The 25,817-nt window shown below is 44.5% G+C and overlaps 1 protein-coding gene across 3 annotated transcripts in view; it reads right to left on the bottom strand.

Annotated features, from left to right (window-relative positions):
* Nucleotides 1–25,817, bottom strand: part of NELL1 (neural EGFL like 1) — a 674,819-nt gene that overhangs the window by 621,420 nt on the left and 27,582 nt on the right. For all 3 annotated transcript variants that reach the window (XM_066583599.1, XM_066583597.1, XM_066583598.1), the window contains exon 2: nt 13,510–13,638. In XM_066583599.1, coding sequence (XP_066439696.1) covers nt 13,510–13,638 — 129 coding nt within the window. The remainder of the gene's footprint in view (nt 1–13,509; nt 13,639–25,817) is intronic.

The raw sequence follows: 25,817 nt of genomic DNA, 5'->3' as shown, positions 1-25,817 counted from the left end.
ATTATAGTAGTTATATTCTTGTACATAGGGGGCAGTATTATAGTAGTTATATTCTTGTACATAGGAGGCAGTATTATAGTAGTTATATTCTTGTACATAGGAGGGCAGTATTATAGTAGTTATATTCTTGTACATAGGAGGGCAGTATTATAGTAGTTATATTCTTGTACATAGGAGGGCAGTATTATAGTAGTTATATTCTTGTACATAGGGGGCAGTATTATAGTAGTTATATTCTTGTACATAGGAGGGCATTATTATAGTAGTTATATTCTTGTACATAGGGGGCAGTATTATAGTAGTTATATTCTTGTACATAGGGGAAGTATTATAGTAGTTATATTCTTGTACATAGGGGTCAGTATTATAGTAGTTATATTCTTGTACATAGGGGGCAGTATTATAGTAGTTATATTCTTGTACATAGGGGGCAGTATTATAGTAGTTATATTCTTGTACATAGGGGGCAGTATTTTAGTAGTTATATTCTTGTACATAGGGGCAGTATTATAGTAGTTATATCCTTGTACATAGGGAGCAGTATTATAGCAGTTATATTCTTGTACATAGGAGGCAGTATTATAGTAGTTATATTCTAGTACATAGGGGGCAGTATTATAGTAGTTATAGGCTTGTACTTAGGGGGTGTTCTAATCATAGTTACCACTAGAGATGAGCGAGCGTACTTGCTAAGGCAAACTACTTGAGCGAGTAGTTTGCGGGAGTGAGCAGGGGGGAGTGAGAGAGAGATCTCTCCCCGTTCCTCCCCGCCGGCACCCGAATCTTGAGAGACGAGCAGGCAGGTACTCGCATAAGGCACTACTTGCTCGAGTAGTTTGCCTTAGCGAGTACGCTCGCTCATCTCTAGTTACCACCCATCTATCCCAATATTACTTCTAATTAAGCAAAACCAGACTAGAATTTCAACAACCTCACAGATGAAGGCAATCTAAGGATTTATATTTTAAAGGGATTTATGAGTTTTCAGGGTAGATGCTCCTCAGTATTGAGTCGTCTCCGACTTTAATTCCTTTTTCCCCTTTGGTAAAATTCGTATTTCCCTTTTAAGGCTTAATAGGCCTCTATAAACACAAATTAAACTCCAGTCAGTCTCGCCTCCAGGACTGGAGAAGCCGTTGCATTCAGAGTCACAGCATGTTTATTAAGTCATGACTGCAAGCGGCTCAGCAAACAATTACCGCATCCATCGAGAGCCGCTATCGACATGTGAATTGCCAGACCAATAAGTGTTGATAGCCGGAGACTCGCATGAGGCTCAAGAAATGAACTACAGCTGCCGACTGGGAAGTCTCATGTGGAAGTCGCCCAAGGGGACGGACTGAAAATTAGTCTGATGACCCTGTAATTTTCTAGGTGGTACACAAGAGTATGCAAACAACGTGGTGATGAAGCCGACTAACACGTCGCGATGGAGGGTCACGGCGGAGCCCAGCGTCAACATTTACATCTGGAAGTCAATTTGCAGAGGCGACGATGTCTTTATAGTGTGATCCCAAAATGTGTAATTCAGCTAATAGCTCTCAGAAACATCCTGAAGGCTTCTGTAAATCCCCACAGACTCTACCTAAAAGGACCGCACAGAAGTAAATGGCAGCGCCACAGTTGTCCACAGGCCGAGTCTGGTATGGCATCTCAGCTCCATAGAAGGAGTTGTCTGGGTGCAAGGCAACTTTAAAAAAAATCACTGCAGGCCTGTTAGAACTTAAAACAAGTGGAGCTTAGCGGTCCTCCCCATCCTTGTGGAACAAAAACCACCCAACCGCTGCAGCCAGGGGGCACCGCAGTCAGATGCCAGTCTCCTGGCATCATGGCACCAAGCAGAAGACGGGCCAACATCGCTGGTTCTATTGTTTAACCAGGTCTGGACTTCTTTTTTAAAAAGTTGCCTTGCACCTGGACCACCCTTTTAATGTGAAGGCAAGCTGTACTGCAATACCTCACACAACCTGCGGACAGGTGTGGCACTGTTTTTTTGGGGAAAAAAAAACCAATAAGCTTTTTATTAAGGATTTTTTAATATCCTGTACTACCTGGTCTGTGTACAAAGTCAGGCCACATTTACGAAGTCGGTGGACAGTACAGTACCGGGGGTCACCACTAGAGACAATGGCGCAAATTTACTTAGACTCTACTTCTAAACAAAATTTGCACCGTCTGCAGGTGTGCAAGAGTATTAAGAGACATGTTTGGTGGCATCTCTGTGTGCCATACTGAAATTAGATGAGCCCAGGAGGCTGTACCCCTTGATACCTAACCCTAGACAGGGAGAGAAAAGGGGCAGAAGCCAGCGTAAAAATATTCATAAAGTGACAAATCATGGTGTCAGTGTACAGGAGAAGGGGAGGAGGTGAGCTGTGACATGACCTATTGTGAATGGTGGCTCCTGTGTTATCTATATACAGGTGTCTTCTCTCAGTGTAATCCTGCCTGTGATGAGGAGGAGATGACGGCTGAGAAGTTTCCTCTACAGAATAGGAAGGGTCAAACTATTATTAAGCTTAGTGGTCAATGTGCAGGGAGGGGGAGGAGGTGTGCTGTGACCATTGTGAATCACGGATCCTGTGTTCTCTATATATAAGTATCACCTCTCAGTGTAATCCTGCTTGTGAGGATAAGGAGATGATGGCTGAGAAGTTTTCTCTACAGAGGAGGAAGTTACAGACCTTTATTAGGCCTAGTGGTCGGTGTGAGAACTGCAGGATTTTATTAAACTTTAGATTCTGAAATTCAAAAAAATGAAAAACAAATTACCAAAAATGCTTTAAAAATATGTTTAACATAAAACCCTGATGTAGGGTGCTCAGACGTTGTGGAGATGCTGTGGAAGAACCGCGGCGGGAAAGTTTCTTATTAAAGTGAATGGGATTAAAGCAAATCCTGCTCATGGGAGAGGAACAAAAACCGCGGCAGATTCTCTGCTGTTCCGTGACTCCAACCTGCGGTTCAGCTGAGGATCCACGGTGGAGATTCGGCAGCGTTTCCGCAACGTGTGATCGCACCCTTACTGTACACGGGAGGCCGTCTTCTGATCACACATTCCCTTTAAGGGGCGCTTTAAGCCATTATGATGTCACAGTTTTAGAAAAATAAAGCAAATTGTCCATGAAATGAATAGATTCCGCTTTTAACCTTTAGGAGGAAGAGACGGATGTGAACTTCTCCATTCCAGCCGCAAATATTCAACAAATACTCATCATATAATTGATAATTACCGCCTGATGGAATTATCCTGTAATGAGCTTTAAAGTGCACACAGCAGACACCTGTCAGGACGCCGGCGCCCCCCTTCCTGTAATTAGCAGGCGACGATTTCTTACACTTCACTGAAAATTTCATTAATAAAAAGCGATGTTCTGCGGTGCAGCCATTCATATAACGCACCCACAAGTCAGCGGGAGCCCATCACCTGCACGGATGCCAGGCAAGAATCATGTCCGCCAGCATCCAAACCGCTGGGAATAGTCCTGATATACTCTGCGCTGCGCCTCCCGCCATGTAACCCCCATAAGATCAACAGAGAGGGTTGGGAATAAATTACAAAAAGTGGCCTCAAGTTGTAGGCGGACCAGGTGGACGAAATATATATAAGCAGGGTCAGCAATCACGGTGGTAGACGGAGAGATGTAGCACATGGCATGACTGTGCTCCCCGGAGGTCAGCGGGGAGCAGGAGCAGCGCAGCACCCAGGGGTCAGTACTAGCTGCGGTTTTTTTTTTTTACTTTTATTTAAAAGCCTATGCACCTGTCCCAGGACCCAACCAGCTAACCTGTGACCAATCCACTCCGGTCATGACCCGACTCCTCCCCCATCTCCTGCTCTCAGTCCAAGCCTTGAACAGCAGAAGACGGGTGGAAGAATCCAGCAACGCCATGTACAGAACAGCTCTGCGTCTTGCAGAAGTGGAAGCAAAAAAAGTTTGTTCTCTGCCGGTTAGTTTCAGGAAAAGTGGAGCTGCGGACTATAGGCGGCACAAAGGGCAATATTACTCTGAGGGGCACAGAGTATTACTTCATAGAGGTATAGGGGGGCACTGGTGTACAGAGGGGCACCATTACTTTGAGAGGGCACAGAGCAGTATTAGATTACAGAGCAGCACTATTACTTTAAGGGGGGTAAAGTGTGGCACCATTACTTGGAGGTTAACACAGAATGGCACTATAGTAAAGAGCGGCATCATTACTTTGCGTGGGCACAGAGTGATATCAATACTTTAAGGTGACACACAATGGTACTAAAGTAGAGAGGGGGACGATTGCTTTGAGTGGGCACAGAGTGGTACCAATACTTTTATGGGGTATAGAGCAGCAGAATTATTTTGAGGGCAAACTGACAGGCACTATAGTATAAAGCGGCACCATTCCCTTGAGGGAGCCACAGAGCGGCACCATTCCCTTGAGGGGGCCACAGAGCGGCACCATTCCCTTGAGGGGGCCACAGAGCGGCACCATTCCCTTGAGGGGGCCACAGAGCGGCACCATTCCCTTGAGGGGGCCACAGAGCGGCACCATTCCCTTGAGGGGGCCACAGAGCGGCACCATTCCCTTGAGGGGGCCACAGAGCGGCACCATTCCCTTGAGGGGGCCACAGAGCGGCACCATTCCCTTGAGGAAGCTGCGAGTGCCACAGCGATTGTCCCTCTTTTCATTCCTTGAAAGCAGGAGGCATGCCCCTACACACAACCCCATCCTCATTACATGAATGCACACAGTGCTGTGATATACTTTGTGCTTCCTCCACCATGTAACTCTCTTTGGATGATCCAGACTGTTCTGCACTCGCAGACGTCCCGTCTTCTCAGATTTATTTTGGAAGGACATCTCAGCATTCGATAATTCTTGCCTTTCTGCGGAGGCTTCTATGCAGATATTGGTAAGTTAATGACAATCCACCGAGAGGCTCAGCTGGAGAAATCCGGATCTGTCCTGAACCGTCTCCTGTGCGTTTGGCGGCACAGCAGCGTCTCTCACTTGTAGGAATCATAGAGTTATGGGCCTGTTTTTCTCGTCTACAGAACAGAAGGGAAGTAGAAAAAAATGACGATTGCGGCACGGCAGGTCACCTCTCACAGAGCTGGAGTGATAGCGCGGCATCTGCGATTGTAGAAGTGAAAAACTCAACAACAAGTTTTCAGCCAGCGATAAAACCGCAGTGACTTCCATGTGGCGCCGGAGGAGAAACAGGCACATGAAAGTAGACAGCAGCCCCTGCAGGAGGACAATTACCACCTGTGCAGTGGAATATGGTGCAGCATGCAGGAGTGACCGACAGCGTTGAAGGTTGGGTTTCTTGTTAATCCTCTTACACAAGGACGTTGTACGACCTTGGATTTACTGATCTCTATGGTATTGTGGTTTTCACTCTAAACACATTACTTTTTCACCCCCTGCTGGTTCAGTGGCTGCACAGAGTCGACTCTTTTTGCAGTACCCTGGTGCAGTGTATCATGAGCAGTCCACTGCATGACAAATACCAAGAGGCAGCTAGGCGGGGTGTCTACATGTCAACTAGCAGGGCATATCTACATATATAAAGGTGAAAGCCCGCATTGACTGACTAACTAATTCTCCACGGTGTCGTACAAACATGACATTTGGCAGGAGCATTCTTTAGTTCCTAAATAGGAAAAGTAAAGGGGTCAAAACTCGATTATTCAATGCTAATTGCAAAAGTAAGTGCACCCCTATGTAATGTCTCAGTGTCGTACGAGCGTGAAATTTGGCAAAAACATTCTTTACGTCCTAAGTGAGGAGAGTGAGAGGGGTGGCACATTCTGCAGAGGGACATCGGTACATGCAGCCTGAGGAGAATCTAACGCTCCTCTATGTGTATGCATATTGTATTCCTCAGTTCCTCTAAAGTAACCACAACTTCATAAAATTTTCAGTGCAAACACGTAAACACCAGTATCAAATTCACTCGGGTGAGGCCAGGTATATCAGCTATTGCATCATATTTGGAGCCAGAGAGGGCGGTGCAACAGGGCACTCTGCCATGGTCAGGAAATTCACTTAAAGGACAAGAACAGGGGATGAATTCTCTGGCCTAGGCACTCTCATATATAGGAGAAAGGACCAATTGCAAAGAAACTGGCCCCTTATTGAAAGGGTTGTCCAGGTTTAGAAAAACTTGGCTGCTTTCTTACAAACACAGTGCCATCCTTGCCCATTGGTTGTTTCTGGTATTGCAGCTCAGATCTCATTCACTTCAATGGAATGCAGCTGCAATACCAGAGACAACACTATGGAGAATGGTGGTGCTGTAAGAAAGCAGCCATGTTGTTCTAACCCTGGACAACCCCATTTAGAGTGCTGGATTTTGGTACTCAGAGGGGTCTGCTGTTTGTTTTCCACTCACTTTCCATAAACCTTAAGAGATTTCCTAACATTGTTTTTGAGCAATTCAGCACTTCTGGAGAGGGAAGTCCTACAGACACTCAAAAACTCAAGAGAAAATGATGTGGGGTTAAGCATTCCCGGGTTGCACTTGTAGGGACCCAGAGTTGGGCACTACAGCAAATTACTAGTCATTTATGTAAGCAAAAAAGTGTATAAAAGACTAATAGATTGGAAGAGTGTGTATATAGCTTTAAATGTGTTAATGAGGTGTTCTTGCAAGAAAACCTTGCATTACTCAGGCAAATCCACCCTAACCTGCTCTCATACCTGTCTATTACCCCTAGATAGTAAAATGATTGGATAGATAGCTTTCCCTTAGCCTAGGATTGGTTGAGGGAGAAGGTATAAAATGGGAGAGAGTGAGCAGGGTTAGTCAGTCTAGTCCAGACCTGGAGAGAGCCTAGTCCAGAGGAGCCTGAGAGAGACTGGGGAGGAACCAGGAGAACACCTTTACTCCAAAGCCAGTACAGTGGGAAGGAGAACATTAAGTGTGAGTACTCAAAGCAAAGTCAAGCCAGAGTGTTAGCAAAGAAGAAGAGAGAAAAAGAAAAAGTCAGTGTACATGGCAGTAATATGTTTTCAGTCCGAACCATCTAACTAAATCTATAGTTAATGAATCGTGTGGAGTTTGTGTTCAAATAATGCCATGATCTACTGTAATTTAACGCAAATGCAAATAGCGCAACTGCTACCAGGGAAGGAACTCTCGCTCAATAAAGTATTCCATTGTTTTCACCATCCGAGTCTGCTTCTTGGAGTAACTTCCCACCAACCACATCATCTGCACTGAGGTACCAGACAACACGCTTCAGAGGCCAGGACTACGCCCCCCCATTTTTGTTTAGTTCTCCAAATTTTACATTTTATTATTTTGCACAGAACGGGACACTACCCAACAAACAACGTCTTACTCTGCCCGACCCGAGGTAGCACACAATAAGAACTGCCAATAATTTTACAACTGCAGTTATACCAGTCCCCGATCTCATTTACCATCCTGTCAGAGGGAGCAGCAGAGCCACCATGAGTACCATCTTAATTTACCCTCGCTGCTTAACCTCTCCTAGGTCTGGAGCGCTGCTCGCTCTCCATGGCCTCATAGCAGCCATATAGTTGGCCTCTCCGATATATACACCCAGAAACCAAGCCCAAATACGGTAGTGTTACAGCTAGATTAATTCTGAATACAGATCTACAAGTGAGGCATAAAACATGAAGCAACTCAAGATCACTAGAAGATTTTAAAAAAAGCAAGAAACGCACCCGGGAAAAGAGAATTTACAGCAAATGTTTGGCTTAGAACAACATTTTACAGTTTACAAAAAGAATTAAAGGGGTTTATCAGGGAGAATACTATCGGTGACCTATACTTAGGAGAGGTAATCAATAGGCCAGGGTCCAATGCTCGTGGCCGGCGCTTGTAACTGCAGGCACGGTTCTCATTGAAAATCAGTGCGAGCTGTGCCTGCAGTCACAAGCGCCGGCCACTACACAGAGGTCGGCGCACAGACTTCCACTGCTGATCGGCTGGGGTTCGTCGCTTAGGACCCTGACCAAATCAACTGTTGATGACTTTTCCTGAGGATAGATCATCAAAAATATTCTCCCTGGAAAACCCCTTTAACCTATGTAAAACGTCAAAATCACTATGTACATTCATTACTTCTCCTTAATTATACTCCAGAGCTGCACTCACTATTCTGCTGGTGGAGTCACTGTGTACATACATTACTTATCCTGTACTGCTCCTGAATTACATCCTGTATTATATCCCAAAGCTGCACTCACTATTCTGCTGGTGGAGTCACTGTGTACATACATTACTTATCCTGTACTGCTCCTGAATTACATCCTGTATTATATTCCAGAGCTGCACTCACTATTCTGCTGGTGGAGTCACTGTGTACATACATTACTGATCCTGTACTGATCCTGAGTTACATCCTGTATTATACTCCAGAGCTGCCCTCACTATTCTGCTGGTGGAGTCACTGTGTACATACATTACTTATTCTGCACCAATCCTGAGTTACATCCTGTATTATACTCCAGAGCTGCACTCACTATTCTGCTGCTGGAGTCACTGTGTACATACATTACTAATCCTGTACTGATCCTGAGTTACATCCTGTATTATACCCCAGAGCTGCACTCACTATTCTGCTGGTGGAGTCACTGTGTACATACAAGGCTGCTTATTATGCTGCAGGACTGTGACACGCCCCTGAATTACAGAGCCACACCCCCGCTTAGCCAACCATGACAAGGCCTTTCAGTGGGAACAAAACTTTATAGGTTAGGTTGTGATAGATCACATGGAACACATCCGAGCTTTCTAGGAACCGTCCACGAACATAAAGCCGTACAGTCAGTATGTCACTCGCTGTGATGCACTTGCCACGTGCTGTAATGCTTCAAGAAATAATTGATGGCGGCTCTTTGGCTCTGGCGCCTCCTAAACCGCCATGAAGACGGGCGATTAATGTAATGCCTGTGAAATGATTACCAATCACAGCACATTCATTATGACTGGCACCTTCCTGAGGGCCCTCACTAGTTATTTCTCTCCAGCCGTCTTGAGGATCTTCCCTTCGGTTTTGTCAGAGTTTGTTTACCATTAATCACGGCGAGCAGCGCTGCGGCACGATCACAAGGCATCTTCAAGACATGACCTTCCACTTAGCGGCCATCTTAAGAAAACACAGCACTGACTGATGAGGAAGGATTCGTCTCACAAGAAAGGAGAACGCTCTAACAGAACAGATCTAGATGCATACTCTGTAGGTGAGCCGGGTAAGGAAAGGTTGGATTAGAACTCTGAGGGTTTCTACTCCATTCACATCCAGAGCTGCTAGATGCTAGAGAGCAGCCGTATAGGCGCACAGTACTGGCAGATATGGGAGAGGAAAACGTAACTACAAATGCGTTACTTCCTTAAAGGGCAACAGGGAGTCAATAGAATACCAGGCGGGGCTTTAGATGTGACGAGTGTGTGAGACCTGACAAACAGAACTGCCAATGTACACAATCAAAGTGTTACAGGAACAAGAAAAGTGGCAACAGGTTAGCGGTACATCCTGAATAACGGGACTAATGAAAGAGAGGAAAGACTTCAGATTAAAGAATTGTTGAAAAGTAACACCAGCAACTCCACACCGGCCTGTACAGCAGAGCCGACAGCTGATACGGATATAAGAGAGAACTGATAACGGTTACACTGAATACAGTACAGAGGAGGCAGTATTATAGTAGTTATATTCTTGTATATAGGGGGCAGTACTATAGTAGTTATATTCTTGTACATAGGGGGCAGTATTATAGTAGTTATATTCTTGTACATAGGGGGGCAGTATTATAGTAGTTATATTCTTGTACATAGGGGGCAGTATTATAGTAGTTATATTCTTGTACATAGGGGGCAGTATTATAGTAGTTATATTCTTGTACATAGGGGGCAGTATTATAGTAGTTATATTCTTGTACATAGGGGGCAGTATTATAGTAATTATATTCTTGTACATAGGGGGCACTATTATAGTAGTTATATTCTTGTACATAGGGGGCACTATTATAGTAGTTATATTCTTGTACATAGGGGTCAGTATTATAGTAGTTATATTCTTGTACATAGGGGGCAGTATTATAGTAGTTATATTCTTGTACATAGGGAGCAGTATTATAGTAGTTATATTCTTGTACATAGGGAGCAGTATTATAGTAGTTATATTCTTGTACATAGGGGGCAGTATTATAGTAGTTATATTCTTGTACATAGGGGGCAGTATTATAGTAGTTATATTCTTCTACATAGGGGGCAGTATTATAGTAGTTATATTCTTGTACATAGGAGCAGTATTATAGTAGTTATATTCTTGTACATAGGGTGCAGTATTATAGTAGTTATATTCTTGTACATAGGAGCAGTATTATAGTAGTTATATTCTTGTACATAGGAGGCAGTATTATAGTAGTTCTATTCTTGTACATAGGAGCAGTATTATAGTAGTTCTATTCTTGTACATAGGAGGCAGTATTATAGTAGTTATATTCTTGTACATAGGGGGGCAGTATTATAGTAGTTATATTCTTGTACATAGGGGGCAGCATTATAGTAGTTATATTCTTGTACATAGGAGGCAGTATTATAGTAGTTATATTCTTGTACATAGGGGGCACTATTATAGTAGTTATATTCTTGTACATAGGGGGGCAGTATTATAGTAGTTATATTCTTGTACATAGGGGGCAGTATTATAGTAGTTATATTCTTGTACATAGGGGGCAGCATTATAGTAGTTATATTCTTGTACATAGGAGGCAGTATTATAGTAGTTATATTCTTGTACATAGGGGGGCAGTATTATAGTAGTTATATTCTTGTACATAGGGGGGCAGTATTATAGTAGTTATATTCTTGTACATAGGAGCAGTATTATAGTAGTTATATTCTTGTACATAGGGGGCAGTATTATAGTAGTTATATTCTTGTACATAGGGGCCAGTATTATAGTAGTTATATTCTTGTACATAGGGGGCAGTATTATAGTAGTTATATTCTTGTACATAGGGGGCAGTATTATAGTAGTTATATCCTTGTACATAGGGGGCAGTATTATAGTAGTTATATTCTTGTATATAGGGGGCAGTATTATAGTAGTTATATTCTTGTACATAGGGGGCAGTATTATAGTAGTTATATTCTTGTACATAGGGGGCAGTATTATAGTAGTTATATTCTTGTACATAGGGGGCAGTATTATAGTAGTTATATTCTTGTACATAGGAGCAGTATTATAGTAGTTATATTCTTGTACATAGGGTGCAGTATTATAGTAGTTATATTCTTGTACATAGGAGCAGTATTATAGTAGTTATATTCTTGTACATAGGGGGCAGTATTATAGTAGTTATATTCTTGTACATAGGGGGCAGTATTATAGTAGTTATATTCTTGTACATAGGGTGCAGTATTATAGTAGTTATATTCTTGTACATAGGAGCAGTATTATAGTAGTTATATTCTTGTACATAGGAGGCAGTATTATAGTAGTTATATTCTTGTACATAGGAGCAGTATTATAGTAGTTCCATTCTTGTACATAGGAGGCAGTATTATAGTAGTTATATTCTTGTACATAGGGGGGCAGTATTATAGTAGTTATATTCTTGTACATAGGAGCAGTATTATAGTAGTTATATTCTTGTACATAGGGGGCAGTATTATAGTAGTTATATTCTTGTACATAGGGGCCAGTATTATAGTAGATATATTCTTGTACATAGGGGCAGTATTATAGTAGTTATATTCTTGTATATAGGGAGCAGTATTATAGTAATTATATTATTGTACATAGAAGCAGTATTATAGTAGTTATATTCTTGTACATAGGAGGGCAGTATTATAGTAGTTATATTCTTGTACATAGGGAGCAGTATTATAGCAGTTATATTCTTGTACATAGGAGGCAGTATTATAGTAGTTATATTCTTGTACATAGGGGGCAGTATTATAGTAGTTATATTCTTGTACATAGGGGGCAGTATTATAGTAGTTATATTCTTGTACATAGGGGGGCAGTATTATAGTAGTTATATTCTTGTACATAGGAGCAGTATTATAGTAGTTATATTCTTGTACATAGGAGCAGTATTATAGTAGTTATATTCTTGTACATAGGGGGCAGTATTATAGTAGTTATATTCTTGTACATAGGGGCAGTATTATAGTAGTTATATTCTTGTACATGGGAGGGCAGTATTATAGTAGTTATATTCTTGTATATAGGGAGCAGTATTATAGTAATTATATTATTGTACATAGAAGCAGTATTATAGTAGTTATATTCTTGTACATAGGAGGGCAGTATTATAGTAGTTATATTCTTGTACATAGGGAGCAGTATTATAGCAGTTATATTCTTGTACATAGAAGCAGTATTATAGTAGTTATATTCTTGTACATAGGTGGCAGTATTATAGTAGTTATATTCTTGTACATAGGAGGCAGTATTATAGTAGTTATATTCTTGTACATAGGGGGCAGTATTATAGTAGTTATATTCTTGTACATAGGGGGCAGTATTATAGTAGTTATATTCTTGTACATAGGGGGCAGTATTATAGTAGTTATATTCTTGTACATAGAAGCAGTATTATAGTAGTTATATTCTTGTAGCTATGGGGCAGTATTATAGTAGTTATATACTTGTACATAGAAGCAGTATTATAGTAGTTATATACTTGTACATAGGGGGCAGTATTATAGTAGTTATATTCTTGTACATAGGGGGCAGTATTATAGTAGTTATATTCTTGTACATAGAAGCAGCATTATAGTAGTTATATTCTTGTACATAGAAGCAGTATTATAGTAGTTATATTCTTGTACATAGGGGGCAGTATTATTGTAGGTATATTCTTGTACATGGGAGCAGTATTATAGTGGTTATATTCTTGTACATAGGGAGCAGTATTATAGTAGGTATATTCTTGTACATAGGAGCAGTATTATAGTAGTTCTATTCTTGTACATAGGGGGCAGTATTATAGTAGTTATATTCTTGTACATAGGGGGCGGTATTATAGTAGTTATATTCTTGTACATAGGGGCAGTATTATAGTAGTTATATTCTTGTACATAGGGGGCAGTATTATAGTAGTTATATTCTTGTACATAGGGGGCAGTATTATATTAGTTATATTCTTGTACATAGGGGCAGTCTTATAGTGGTTATATTCTTGTACATAGGGGGCAGTATTATAGTAGTTATATTCTTGTACATAGGGGGCAGTATTATAGTAGGTATATTCTTGTACATAGGAGGCAGTATTATAGTAGTTATATTCTTGTACATAGAAGCAGTATTATAGTAGTTATATTCTTGTAGCTATGGGGCAGTATTATAGTAGTTATATACTTGTACATAGAAGCAGTATTATAGTAGTTATATTCTTGTACATAGGGGGCAGTATTAGAATAGTCACATCTAGTTTATACTGCATGTAACCTGGTACCTTTACTGCTCTGTTGATTTGAATATCCGTTGTTATAGCAGCTGCTCTTGAAAAAAAAAAAAAAAGAAAAAAGCTTACCATGAAATAGGAAGGCTTTGCTACCATTGTGCGCTCCGTAAACCTGTGTAATCCCCCTTGTGTTGTTCTCAAGTTCCAGCTCTGAAATTATGTCAATTTGTAAATCGTTGTCCGTTTCAAATCCAAACACTGCAACAGAAACAAAAGCAATTAAGGCCTTTATAAAAATGTAGGACATCGTTTAGTTTTACTCTAAGCAGAGGCGGGTCTTTCCTGCTCGGGGGCGGGACGGCAGAGTCACGTTAGCAATTCTGGTTTGTACAAATAAAAAGCGCAGATTCAGCTCTGCTAAACCCATGCATGTTGTGGACCTCCTAATATTTTTTACCAGCATTCAGGCCACATTTTTTTCTGTAGTATCGCTTAGAAACAATATTTGAAAATCGGAGCCTACACAGATGGCATCCGTGGGCACTGCATTTTTTTTTTTTTGTATCCAATGAGCAACGGTCATCTGAGAGATCGCAGCGGAATGTTTGTACACAACGCATCAGTCCGTGTGGAAAGAAAAAAAAAGCAAATTTATGTTTGCCTTATTGACTAACAGCATAGCGCCGTCCGTGTTCGGTCACTTGCAAACATGGATATGAAAACTGCCCGTGTGAATAAGGCCTAATTTACATGGGTTTATTCGCACTGTATATTACGTGTGTGATGTGGAGACCTGGAGCCCTTCATTTGCATCTGCATTGCATCGGGGTGTTCAGATGTGTTATTTACGTGGGTTAAAAAAAAAAACAAAAAAACATCACACGATACGCAGGAGGCGCGCAGTTTAGTTCCGTGAAATCGCTGCCTATTTCATGGACTGAAGCTGAATCCGGCCGTGTGAACGAGTCCTTCAGCTGTATTCGGACTGGTGATTTATCAGTCGGATATGGATGTAACTCGCACGGGAACAGAATCTATTCATGTGAAAGGGTTAATTCACACAAGGGATTTTTCTCTCGGACTGATAGTCCAAGTTTGAAAACCTGCCGCACGTCCTATTTCTGTGAGACTCGTTCAAGAATCCATTATGTTTTATGAAAGCGTTAGAAAAAAAAAACAGCTCACCCTCGCATGCCATGTGAGCGCACGCAAGTACGACCCACTGGTAACGCATTTTATTATTAACGAATGTGAAACATTTATGTCAGTCACGCATGAGAGTCAGAAAAAAAAATGTAAACAGAACTATGAAAAAAAAACAAACATTTAAATTGCGCGCAAAGCGATCAGTTTTTCACTCCCCCGTGTGAACACAACCCGAGCCCCTATAGATTTGCATTTATGCTTTATTCAGACAAGGGTGTCGGATTTTCTCCTGCAAAGCTGGACGTATTGTAATCCGTGTGCGCCGGTCAGCGCTACAGCTGTCATCAGTGTGCGCCGGTCCTCTCCATGTATGGCGTCATGGAATATAAAGTGTTAAGTTGCAGAGTGCAAGACGTGTAGGTTTCTTACCTTGTATTGGACTATTGACCCTTAAATAGAAGACTAAACCTATGCTCTGTAGTGCCGGTAACTAGGATTTTAAGATAAGAAGTCAACAGACAAATTAAATAAGGCTGAGCTATGTTAGCAGAGAAGAACTAATGCAACAGCAATAGCCTGACTTAGGTAATTTCTATGTCTGAGACGGGCCTTAAGAGCTTTGAGACCATTTGGTAGATGTCAATAAGCCGGTCCACTCCATGTATGGCGCGTGCGCCGCTCCTCACCATGTATGGCGCGTGCGCCGCTCCTCACCATGTATGGCGGGTGCGCCGCTCCTCACCATGTATGGCGGGTGCGCCGCTCCTCACCATGTATGGCGGGTGCGCCGCTCCTCACCATGTATGGCGGGTGCGCCGCTCCTCACCATGTATGGCGGGTGCGCCGGTCCTCACCATGTATGGCGGGTGCGCCGGTCCTCACCATGTATGGCGGGTGCGCCGGTCCTCACCATGTATGGCGGGTGCGCCGGTCCTCACCATGTATGGCGGGTGCGCCGGTCCTCACCATGTATGGCGGGTGCGCCGGTCCTCACCGTGTATGGCGGGTGCGCCGGTCCTCACCGTGTATGGCGGGTGCGCCGGTCCTCACCGTGTATGGCGGGTGCGCCGGTCCTCACCGTGTATGGCGGGTGCGCCGGTCCTCACACGTACGGCGGGTGCGCCGGTCCTCACATGTATGGAGTCTGCCAATTTGTCAATTTTTTTATTTTTTTTTTGAGAACAAGAAAAACAAACACGAAAAAAACCACCCTGCGTTGGGACGCTCTTTAGTATCACAGAGCAGCGATGTGTGAAACATGGAGCACGGACGGAGATCAATCTGAACGCTCATTTTTTGTGCCCCTATTGATTTGAATGGACATGGTCACTTGGAAAAAAATTAATTAAAATCGCACTACGATAGCATATGCTGCATACTTCTACGCCGAACCTCCATGTGAGTAAAAAAAAAAAATTTTTTTTATACTCCTGCCTGAATCGCTCTATTGACGGTTCTGGTTCTGTCACAGATGAGAATTACGGCGGTGTGAATAAGCCCCGGGGGACGCAGCACTGATGGAAACGCTGCAGATTCACCACAATGGAAAATTCATGGCAAAATCCGCACCATCGCTGCAAATCCACAAGTGATGTCATCCTGCGCTGCACTCCGCCCACCTCCCAATGCTGCCCCCTGCTGTGTCATCCTGCGCTGCACTCCGCCCACCTCCCAATGCTGCCCCCTGCTGTGTCATCCTGTGCTGCACTCCGCCCACCTCCCAATGCTGCCCCCTGCTGTATCCAGAGTGCGGTGCACACCGTGAGCCTGGTCGCTGGCGTTCAGGTGATGCAGAAGTGGCGTCACATGACCTGTGTATGACATGACCGCCAACAGCTGCAATCAGAGCGCCGTTTAGGAAGGCGAGATGAGTGCGGCGCAGGCTGAAAGCACTTGCGGATTCGCAGATTTTGAGTCAGCGGTTCGGATTTTGACCGAGTTTTTGATGCTACAGATTTTGCCACTGAACTTTCTGCACCATTTCCGCTCCGTGTGAACACGCGCTTAAAGAGGCGCATTTCCCATCACGGCTCCGCCCACTATGCACAGCACTGGAGCGCAGTGTCCGACGGGCCACGCGGCAGCATAGGGCGGGGAGCCGCGTCTCTGAAGACTTCCTTCAAATCCTTAGTTTCTAGAATATCTCGAAAACCAACCAAATAAAACTGTTTAACGGAAATCGCAGAAGTTCAGGCCGGCGCCAGATAGATGGAGGCAGGAAGGAGCGCAGCAGGCAGATGTCTCCCGCTTTATTCCTGGCTTAATTACAAGGAGGCGGCTGACTAATTACAGGCACCTGCAGTCATTACCTCCACAGTGCTGCTGAGTAAGGACACGTAAGACGCAGGAGCCGCGGCCGAGGAAATTACTCCAATGCTCTGGAGCCAGATAGGACTTCTACAACGGACAGCAGCGGCGGGCAGAACCACCTGGCGTGGGACCGCCAACGTCTCAGTATTTAAAGGGGCGGTAGGAGATTAGAAAATCATGGCCGCTTTCTTCCAAAAATGGCGCCACACTTGTGCTTAGATCATGTCTGGTATTGCAGGCAGCGCCCATTGCCAGTGTCAGACTAGACCAAGGTCGCAACGGAAGGCGCTGTTCCAACTCTTGTGTAATGACCGCCGTTCGTAATTGCAGGCGCAGCTCTCATTAAAATCAATAGAACCCCAGCCTGCAATTATGAGCGCCAGCCACTACTCAGTGGGCGGAGGGGCAGCTTCTGCTACAACCCCAGGGGATCCTGGCCCTAACAGCGGGCGCTCCCTGGAACACCCAACTCCATCTACATGAGTGGACTAGAGTGGCGCAGTTTCTGGATGAAGGCAGCCATGTTTTTCTAGTCTCATACAACTGCTGCAATTCTGTGTTGGCATCTTGTATAAGGACTAACTTCACACAAGTGAGCGGGATATCACGCCGTTATTGATGGCCCGATATCACGCCGTTATTGATGGCCCGATATCACGCCGTTATTGATGGCCCGATATCACGCCGTTATTGATGGCCCGATATCACGCCGTTATTGATGGCCCGATATCACGCCGTTATTGATGGCCCGATATCACGCCGTTATTGATGGCCCGATATCACGCCGTTATTGATGGCCCGATATCACGCCGTTATTGATGGCCCGATATCACGCTCGCCAACATGTGAATTCCCTGCGGGAAAACAATCGCTCATATGTAGGACCCCATTTGCAGGAAGGGGGTTCATATTCGAGAGCGGCCCAACTATAGACGGAGGGGGCGGCCTGAGGCGCCATTATCATATCAGTTGTGTCCAGCTAGTGGATGCAAGCCGGGGCCAGACCCCAGCGGTGACATTGGGTGAACCAAGGGCCCCTATAGAAGTCTATGGGAAGTACGCAAATGTGCGCACAGATGTGTAATGCACTGCGTAGTTCCATGAATAAGAACACATCTGGAACTCATTAGACCAAATAGCCATTTAAAAATCGGGTGATCATCTGCCGCACGAACGAACAAACAAACAAACAAACAAGCCCCGTGTGCAACAAGTACAGTAAAATGTGCAGATACACGCACAAAAATAAAACACACACGACTCGTTCACAGTACAAAGATGTTGCGCCGAGTCGCTTGCAAACGCCCGTGTGAAGCCACCGAGAGGCAAACCAATCGAGTTGTGTTGCTCCGGTTCAGATTATACATCACTACTAATAAAAGCGAGAGCCCAAATACAACTCGGCTCTGCTACACTGCACAAACTTGGCTCTGCTACACTGCACAAACTCGGCTCTGCTACACTGCACAAACTCGGCTCTGCTACACTGCACAAACTCGGCTCTGCTAAACCCAACCTACACAGCTCAGCGACACACAACAAACTCCATCTGTGACATATAATGTACATTCTTCATTCCCAGCTGCATTACTTGCTCTCTACTGCGGCTCCGTACTCCCCGCTAACGGTTCAGTCGCGCTCCTCCCGCGACTATTTTTGGATCCTGTTTTTATTTTTCCTATCAGCGCCGAGTTCTGCGAGAACAATAGAAGTGAAAGTCACCATTTAGAGACATTCAAGGTGTCACTTTTAATGTGCCGGCTCCATTGCTGCCTCAAGTGTCAATGTGATCTGCGATTACTCCGGGTGTAAAGTGTGAAATACATACTCATTAGCAGACAATGCCGCTTTCCATCAGAGAACGCGGATAGGAATAAAGACCGGAATTACTGAAAATAAGGGCCTCTGGCGCCATTGTGTCTGTAATGAGTCACTATAGAAGGCATAGCCTTATAGATATGGGGTGAGTCAAAAGGCCAGAATCGCCCGAAATATCGTTTTAATGCTTAGAGCCAAACGATATCCAGTCATATCCAACAGGGACGATACCGGGACAAGTTCAGGGGTGGGAAGAAGGTTCTTAAATGGTATAGACAAACGGCGGCTACTACTACCACAAAAAAAGGGGAAAACAAGCTGTGTGTCCATGCTTAATATAAAGGAGCTGTAGACTCAAAGATGTCCTATCCAGCAGTTACACGAGCAGCTCGGTGTCCAGACTGAATGGTGCAGCTCTCTCCCCCCTCTCCCAGCAGGAAGTCACAGCATGATCTGAAGTATCAATCAGGAGTCTTTGAGGAACATGAAAGAAATCCCTCACCTTTTTACTTCTGTGGGAGTTTCCTCAGCTTTGTATAGACCAAAAAAAAAAAAAGTAGAACTGGACTTCACCTACAGACGAATCATTGCTTAATATGAATGTTTGGTGCGACAAACGATCACTAATATAATAACAGCAGGTAGCGCGTTAATTGATATCTTTGTTTGCTTCTTCTAACTTTTGATTCTTTGTGCTTTCCCTTTGCCATCTGATTACTTTTAATGTCACATTGACTAGTAATTGTAGCTGGTTGTCTGATGATTATTGTTGAAGTTCCAGCGGGTAAATGCATGCAGCGACTAAAGGAGAGCGATGCCAGTGATGCCCGTTCCTCTGGCGAGTATCACTGGGACGAGTGTCGGCATAGTTTGCCCCACAGCTCGTCAATAATAAAGCCTTAATAACGTTATGCTGCATTCATTAGTCGCTGCGTGTAAACGCCCCCCGCTCTGTGTATACATACGAATGTGAAAGACTGAGCGATTCTCAAGGATTATCTGCCTCTCTAAACGGGCTGAATGCGTGCGGATGAGTTAGCGGTGATGTCCTTATGGTCCTGAATAATCATGGCAGTCCGCAATTCTTCCTCCCCTACAGTTTATTGGTTGCGCCAGATCTCCTATTTTTCTGTGTCTTCACTACATTGTACTTAGACGCCAATACGACCCTTGGTCTACCAGCGGTACGAGGCCGGCAGCACCTACAGTTGGTTTCTCCTTCGGAGTCCCTGCATTCTCAGGACTGACTCTTCAGTTTCTGGTCCCACCCTTCACTTCAATCGTTCTCGGAGTAATCACCTGCTGCCTTAGGCTGCTGTCAAACAGGCATGCGTGAAAACGCTGCATTATTAGAAGCAGCATTTTACAGAGTTTTCAAGTGCGTTAGAGTTTTTTATGCGCCCCATCATGGCGATGGGCGACGTGGTGCGTAGGGGAAAAACACAACATTGAAAAGCCCTAAAATAGAGCAGACCGGGTTCAAAATGCTTGACTAAGAGGCGCCATTAAAATCAATGGAGGCGTTTTACGGCTTTTTTAGTGGGCGTTTCAAACTCTGCACTAAAGCCTGTATAAACAGAATAGGAACTCACCAATAGAGGACAGGAACAGAATGACGATGGTAAAGGTAATCAAATTATGGAGCAGACCAATGATGGAGAGCAGATGGCAACCTGACAATAACTGAACCTAACTCTAGCTTTCCCCTAAGTCTTTCCCTAATGTATCCCTGACACTGACCCTATCACCAGACACCACTGTCCCTAAATATATCCCTAATGGAAAGTGCTTCTGAAAAACTGACTGACAAATAGTGAGGGGGCACTAGGACCCAGAGACAAGAAAACTAAACTGGGCAGAGCTGAACTAGGAAGAAGAAGAAGGAGGAGGAGCAAATAAAAACTACAAGTCTAAGGGCCCTTTAAGATCATGCAAACCATAAATTGCTTTAGCGAACAATGTCAGAGTTCGCTCAGACGCTCCCGCAGTCCGTTTATACAAGCAGGTGAATTGTTCGCTCGCAAATCGTTTAGCCATTCCCCTTCACTGGTACAGTGAATGTGAATGAATGAACGATCGGCATTTAAACCAAAAGATTAGCAAGCCAGCCAACAATGATTTTCTTGCTTGCATGAAATGAACGATAAGCAAATTAATTGTTAATCTGTCAATCATTGGCCATGTTTGTACTGAACAATTATGGTTAAATTCAAACGATCCAGCAATTTTTTGAATGATAATCGTTCCATGTAAAACGCACCGTAAGCAACCACTGACTAGAAATAACCACAGGAACAAAACTACAGCGAAAAGAAACAAAAGCTAGACCAGCAACATGTAAGTGTACATAGCCGACACTATAACCAGCACCACACTGCAGCAGCCATGAATACTTAAAGAGAGGCTCTGTGAGGCAGTTACAGGAGGTCACAAATCCTCATGCAGTGGCCCACAGACTTGTCAGGTCCCTCTGCTAAGACAAGCAACATGGTGACCACTGGCACAGTAGCTGAGTCCTGTCTAGGGAAACATGAACCAAGAGCTGCTACAATGTATATGCCAGCGCTGCAAACACTCGATACACTGTAAAGGGCGCGCTGCAAACACTCGATACAGTGTAAGTGATAAGATTCCACAACATGCGGCATATCAGGAATCAACAATAAAGGAAAGCAACAGTGAATGCTGGACTTCAGAGCAGTCCTCCGAGCTCTGAGGAGAATCATCATGATGGGTGCGGTGAAGAGCTACTTATAAGAAAGAGTGAAGGACAATGACAATTCAGGAGGAGGTCGAGTCACCCAGCTGCACCGAGGGATTATTAGATCTGCAATACGGCCTTAGGGCTGATTGAAGTGCATGGCGAGGAAGGGGCTCCATCGCAGCGGATAATCAGGTGACCAGGAACCTGGAAGGGCCTATAAAAGAAGCTACAAACGTCTGAAGCAAATCCCATGACTCCTGGGGAGGGAGGGGGGGGGGGGCTTTTGTGTTAGGGCTTATTCACATGGGCAATGTTTTTAGCTCCATCTGCTGTCCATATTTACAACAGACAGCACACAGGAGAGCCCAAAACTCGTATCACCGAGTAGCGGAAGAACATCGCCGGTCAGGTGGATCCAGGTTTCTGATGCCCCATGCTGATGGGAGGTCATAATTTGGCACAAGCAGCATGAATCGCTGACCTCTTCCTATCAGCTGGTCAGGACATGTCAGCACCGCCATCTAATCTGCGGAAACTACAAACGGCTTCCTGTCCGCAGGGGCCGATATTCCTGTAGAACCGATTGGGATCCGCAGCAATTGATCGTGGTGTAGATCTGAAGGCCAAAAAGGAGTCCAACGCGGCTAGATGGGGGGGCTCTAATAGAGGGGCCAATCAGTATAGATATATTGTGCTAACCCAATGATCTCAACCTATGGGTGACTACCCACTAGCGTTTTTTTTCCGCTGTGTTTTTTTTCTCCAATTGTCAATGGGACTTTCTAATGTTAAAAACGCAATGCACCATAAATGCAAGTTGCGTTGCGTCGCGTTGCATTTTTAACATTTGGACCTTGATCAAGTAGCTAGAGCGGGCAGGAGCTGCTAAGAGCATCACTCCCTCTGGAGGACCTAGCATGATTGATATCAACGGCCGGTCCATGTCACGCATTAGGGAGCTGTGTAATGCTCCGTCTCTCCTGTGGAGGCGCTGCAGGGAAAATGAACACTTATAGTCCATAGGGCTATGCACACTGCTGGTGTTTTGGTCTGCATGAAAAAAAACTTGTTGCATGTTTTATGGTTGTCCACACCACCAACGAGAATTAAGGCATGTAAATGTGCGAGCCCTCCATGTATCGGACAGGTGTGCGCGTGGCGTCTGACAGGAGTTGAACATACGTATGTGCCCGGCCCAATACTGCAGGTTGTTCAGGGCATGTGGAGAGGCTGAGATCTCTCAGAAAGACCCGTAGACTTTGTACAAGACAACCACTTATTTTTCCTGGATTTTACTCTAGCTTCCTCTTCTCCCTATTTTGGGGAACACTTTTCAAGGACTCTCATCCAAACTCAAAAACACTTAAGATGAAAGTAAGGAACCTTATATGTTGGATTTATGATGATGATCTGAAGAATCTCCAAATAAGATAAGACAGCGCCACCCAGTGGTCAAAGAAGAGGGAAAAAAAGAATCCCTAATGCATGTAAAATTGCCCTGCTCTGTTCATGTGAAGCCAGTACTCAAATTTGGCAATTGACTAAGTGCTTGCAACGAGCCTGGAAACACCCCTGAAGAATTACATGAAACATCTGATTTCCAGGATCCTTCAGACAGGTGTAAATTTCAGTACAAAAGAGAATAATTACTTGATGGAAGAATGCCGCTAAGCGCTTTACACGCGGAGTACAAACTACTAAACAATAATTAAGCATTCATTGAGTGGTTGTGGTTGTAACAGTAACATGTTGGGAAACACAGATTACCCCGCAATGACTGACAATGCAGAGAATGTGCGCAGATGCGGCCCCGGGATCATCAGGGCAGCAGAAGACTGCAAAAGGTTCATGGATATTACACAGCGGTAGTGGACAAGTGGAAGGGCTGCACTGCATTCAGAAAGTCCCAGACAAGTCCTGTATGTAGGTGCCGGAGCCTCATATATCCAAATAAAGGACACAAATGGGACTGTTATATGGCCTCTGCAGAGTGGGGGTCATTGCCAGTTCATGCCCATTTTAATAATTGGCAACAACCTACATAGAGATGTGCTCACACCTCCCAACCTGCATGCAACCAAGAGTGGGACAATTCCCGTAATGCACAGTGTTATATAGTATATATATTTTTTTCTACATTAAGCCAAGTCCCTTCACGTTAAGCTACGCACTTTGTGCCCCCTCACGGCAATAGCGCACCTTGACAAGCCCCCCTCACGCCAATAGTGCCCCTCATTAACAGGGACTCTCAATATCCCTTTGCATGCGGTAAAAGGAAAAACTGGCTATACTCCCCTCTGACTTCTGCCTGCACCACTGCAGTCCGCAGCTTGCTTGTGTAGTACCCCAGAGTTGGGGTCCCATAACACTGTCATAGTTACCCCCTGTGGTACGTGTAGGTTTGTCTGAGTCTTAATGTCTGTCTATGTGTATTGGCCTTAACTGGCCATTAAACGGTTAAGGTCTGGTGTTGTCTCTGTCTAACTCTGCCTGACTATGCAGAATGCACCCTAACCCACTATGTAACCCGTCAGTCATCCCTAGCTAGCACAGGGATTGGATAGAGAGAATCCCCTTAGTTTAGGATTGGTTCATGGGGAAGATGTAAAAGACAGGGCATGGGTGGAGTTGGGGGGAGTCTGTCGGAGGGAAGGACAGAATCTTGGTTGTGAGGAAGAAGCGTCTAGCCCTGGAGAGTGCCTGGTCATGAAGGAAGCTTAGAGATCGAGTCAGCAGGAGAGGAGAACAGCAGGACACGGGGGAGTTTTCTTAAGTCTTAGTCAACTTTGCCCTGAGGGAACATTTGCCAGGGAAGGAATCAGCCACCAGAATGGTGAGTTTAACTTGTCCTTGCATAGTCAGAAGTCAAAGTGTCTACAGGAGAGCCTCCCCTGTTTCCCTCCATTCCTCCATAAATAACCTCCCTGCTCATCTCCACTTAGCTTGGCCACCTCATTCCTTCAGGAAGGGATTAAGAAAATCTGTGTACATTGTTCTTTATGTCTACCAAGCTGCAGTGATTGCCTCTTGTAAAAAAAAGTGCAGACTTTGTATTCTGTTCTGAGGAGATAAACGGTGTGCCTTCAGTTCTACTAAAGCTCTTTGGGACTCGTCTCGTTATTTCGCTAACGCAACACATTCAAGGCACTGGCGTCACTTCAGAAAATACATGAATTACTAATTGACATTGCAAAGAACCCAATTGCAATCCACCTGCTGCACGAGCCACCATTTCAGGTGGAGTAGCCACCACCGTGACAAGGTTAGAGTTGGCGCACCCACTCGTGCTTCTCCTGCTGGCTGCACATGGTGCAATCATGTAGTCGCCATGGTCAATCCACAGCCTCAATATTGATATGGCTCATAAGAACAGCGATTGGCTAGTCCACATGTTATTGCACTACCCAGACACAAGCAGGAGGTGAAAGAGTAGTATACGCCATTTTATTTCATTCCCACGTCACCTGCCTCCCGGGACAGTCCGCCCCCAAATCCAGGACTGTCCCCTTGAATCTGGAGCAGTTAGGAGATATGGAAAATATATATGGTGTAGTCAAGGAGTGTAGCTATAAGGGGTGCTAATGTAGACTTGACACCTGAGCCCTGGGGGGCGTAAGGTGCCCCAAGACTCCTTAGCTACATAAAAGACCCCAACTTTAAAAAAAGGGCAGATGGCTGTTTACAGATTTTGCATTTGAGTCCAGAAAATGGGATGAGTCCACCAGGACATCTTGTCCTGTGATGGTGTCAGGCAGCACCTGTAAAGGGGCTCATTTTTATCATCCTCTATATAACCTTCCACTGTGGTCCATCGGGCCCTTTAAGCAACTTCTAGTTGGTTCTCCTCTCCGTTCAGACTTCATTAGATGCTACAAATTACCCCTCCGCTTTCAGCGCGTTCCATAAGTGCGGCGGTGGACGCGCGCTGATACAGCCATGTTTACCCTCATGTACAGCGAGGAACACGTCTTGAGATGAAGGCCGACATCTTCGCGCTGCTGGAAGGTGTCTTAGCAGATTTCAGGCAGCTGTATTCTGTTTCCAAATCGCTAAAGGGCAACGAAAATCTCGTCGAGGCTCTCACATTCTGTTCTGCTCGACGCCGCGCATTAAACCTGTCTGCAGCCGGCGATACATTTCCCATTTTCTGCCTATAAGGTGCGATGTGAAATAAATATTATGCACATATCTGCGGAACGGACGCTCGCGCTGTTATAATCGCCTCCAGCAGAAATGGCGGGTCACTCAGGAGGTCTTAGAAGCAGCAGAGGCGCCGGTTTTGGCGATCATCACGTGCAAAACACGTTCGAGAGAGAAAATAAAAAAATATCTGAACTCTAAAACCTCCCATCCTGAGCAGCAGAGAACTGGTGGGGGATGCAAGAAAGGGCGCCGCACTAAATCAGGTAAAAGTAGGGGGCAGCAGTGTGCAGTATACACATCACTGGATGACCCTGTC

Source organism: Eleutherodactylus coqui, chromosome 11 (genome assembly GCF_035609145.1).
Source record: "Eleutherodactylus coqui strain aEleCoq1 chromosome 11, aEleCoq1.hap1, whole genome shotgun sequence".
Classification (NCBI taxonomy): Eukaryota; Metazoa; Chordata; class Amphibia; order Anura; family Eleutherodactylidae; genus Eleutherodactylus; species Eleutherodactylus coqui.
This window is presented reverse-complemented; position numbering and strand designations above follow the sequence as displayed.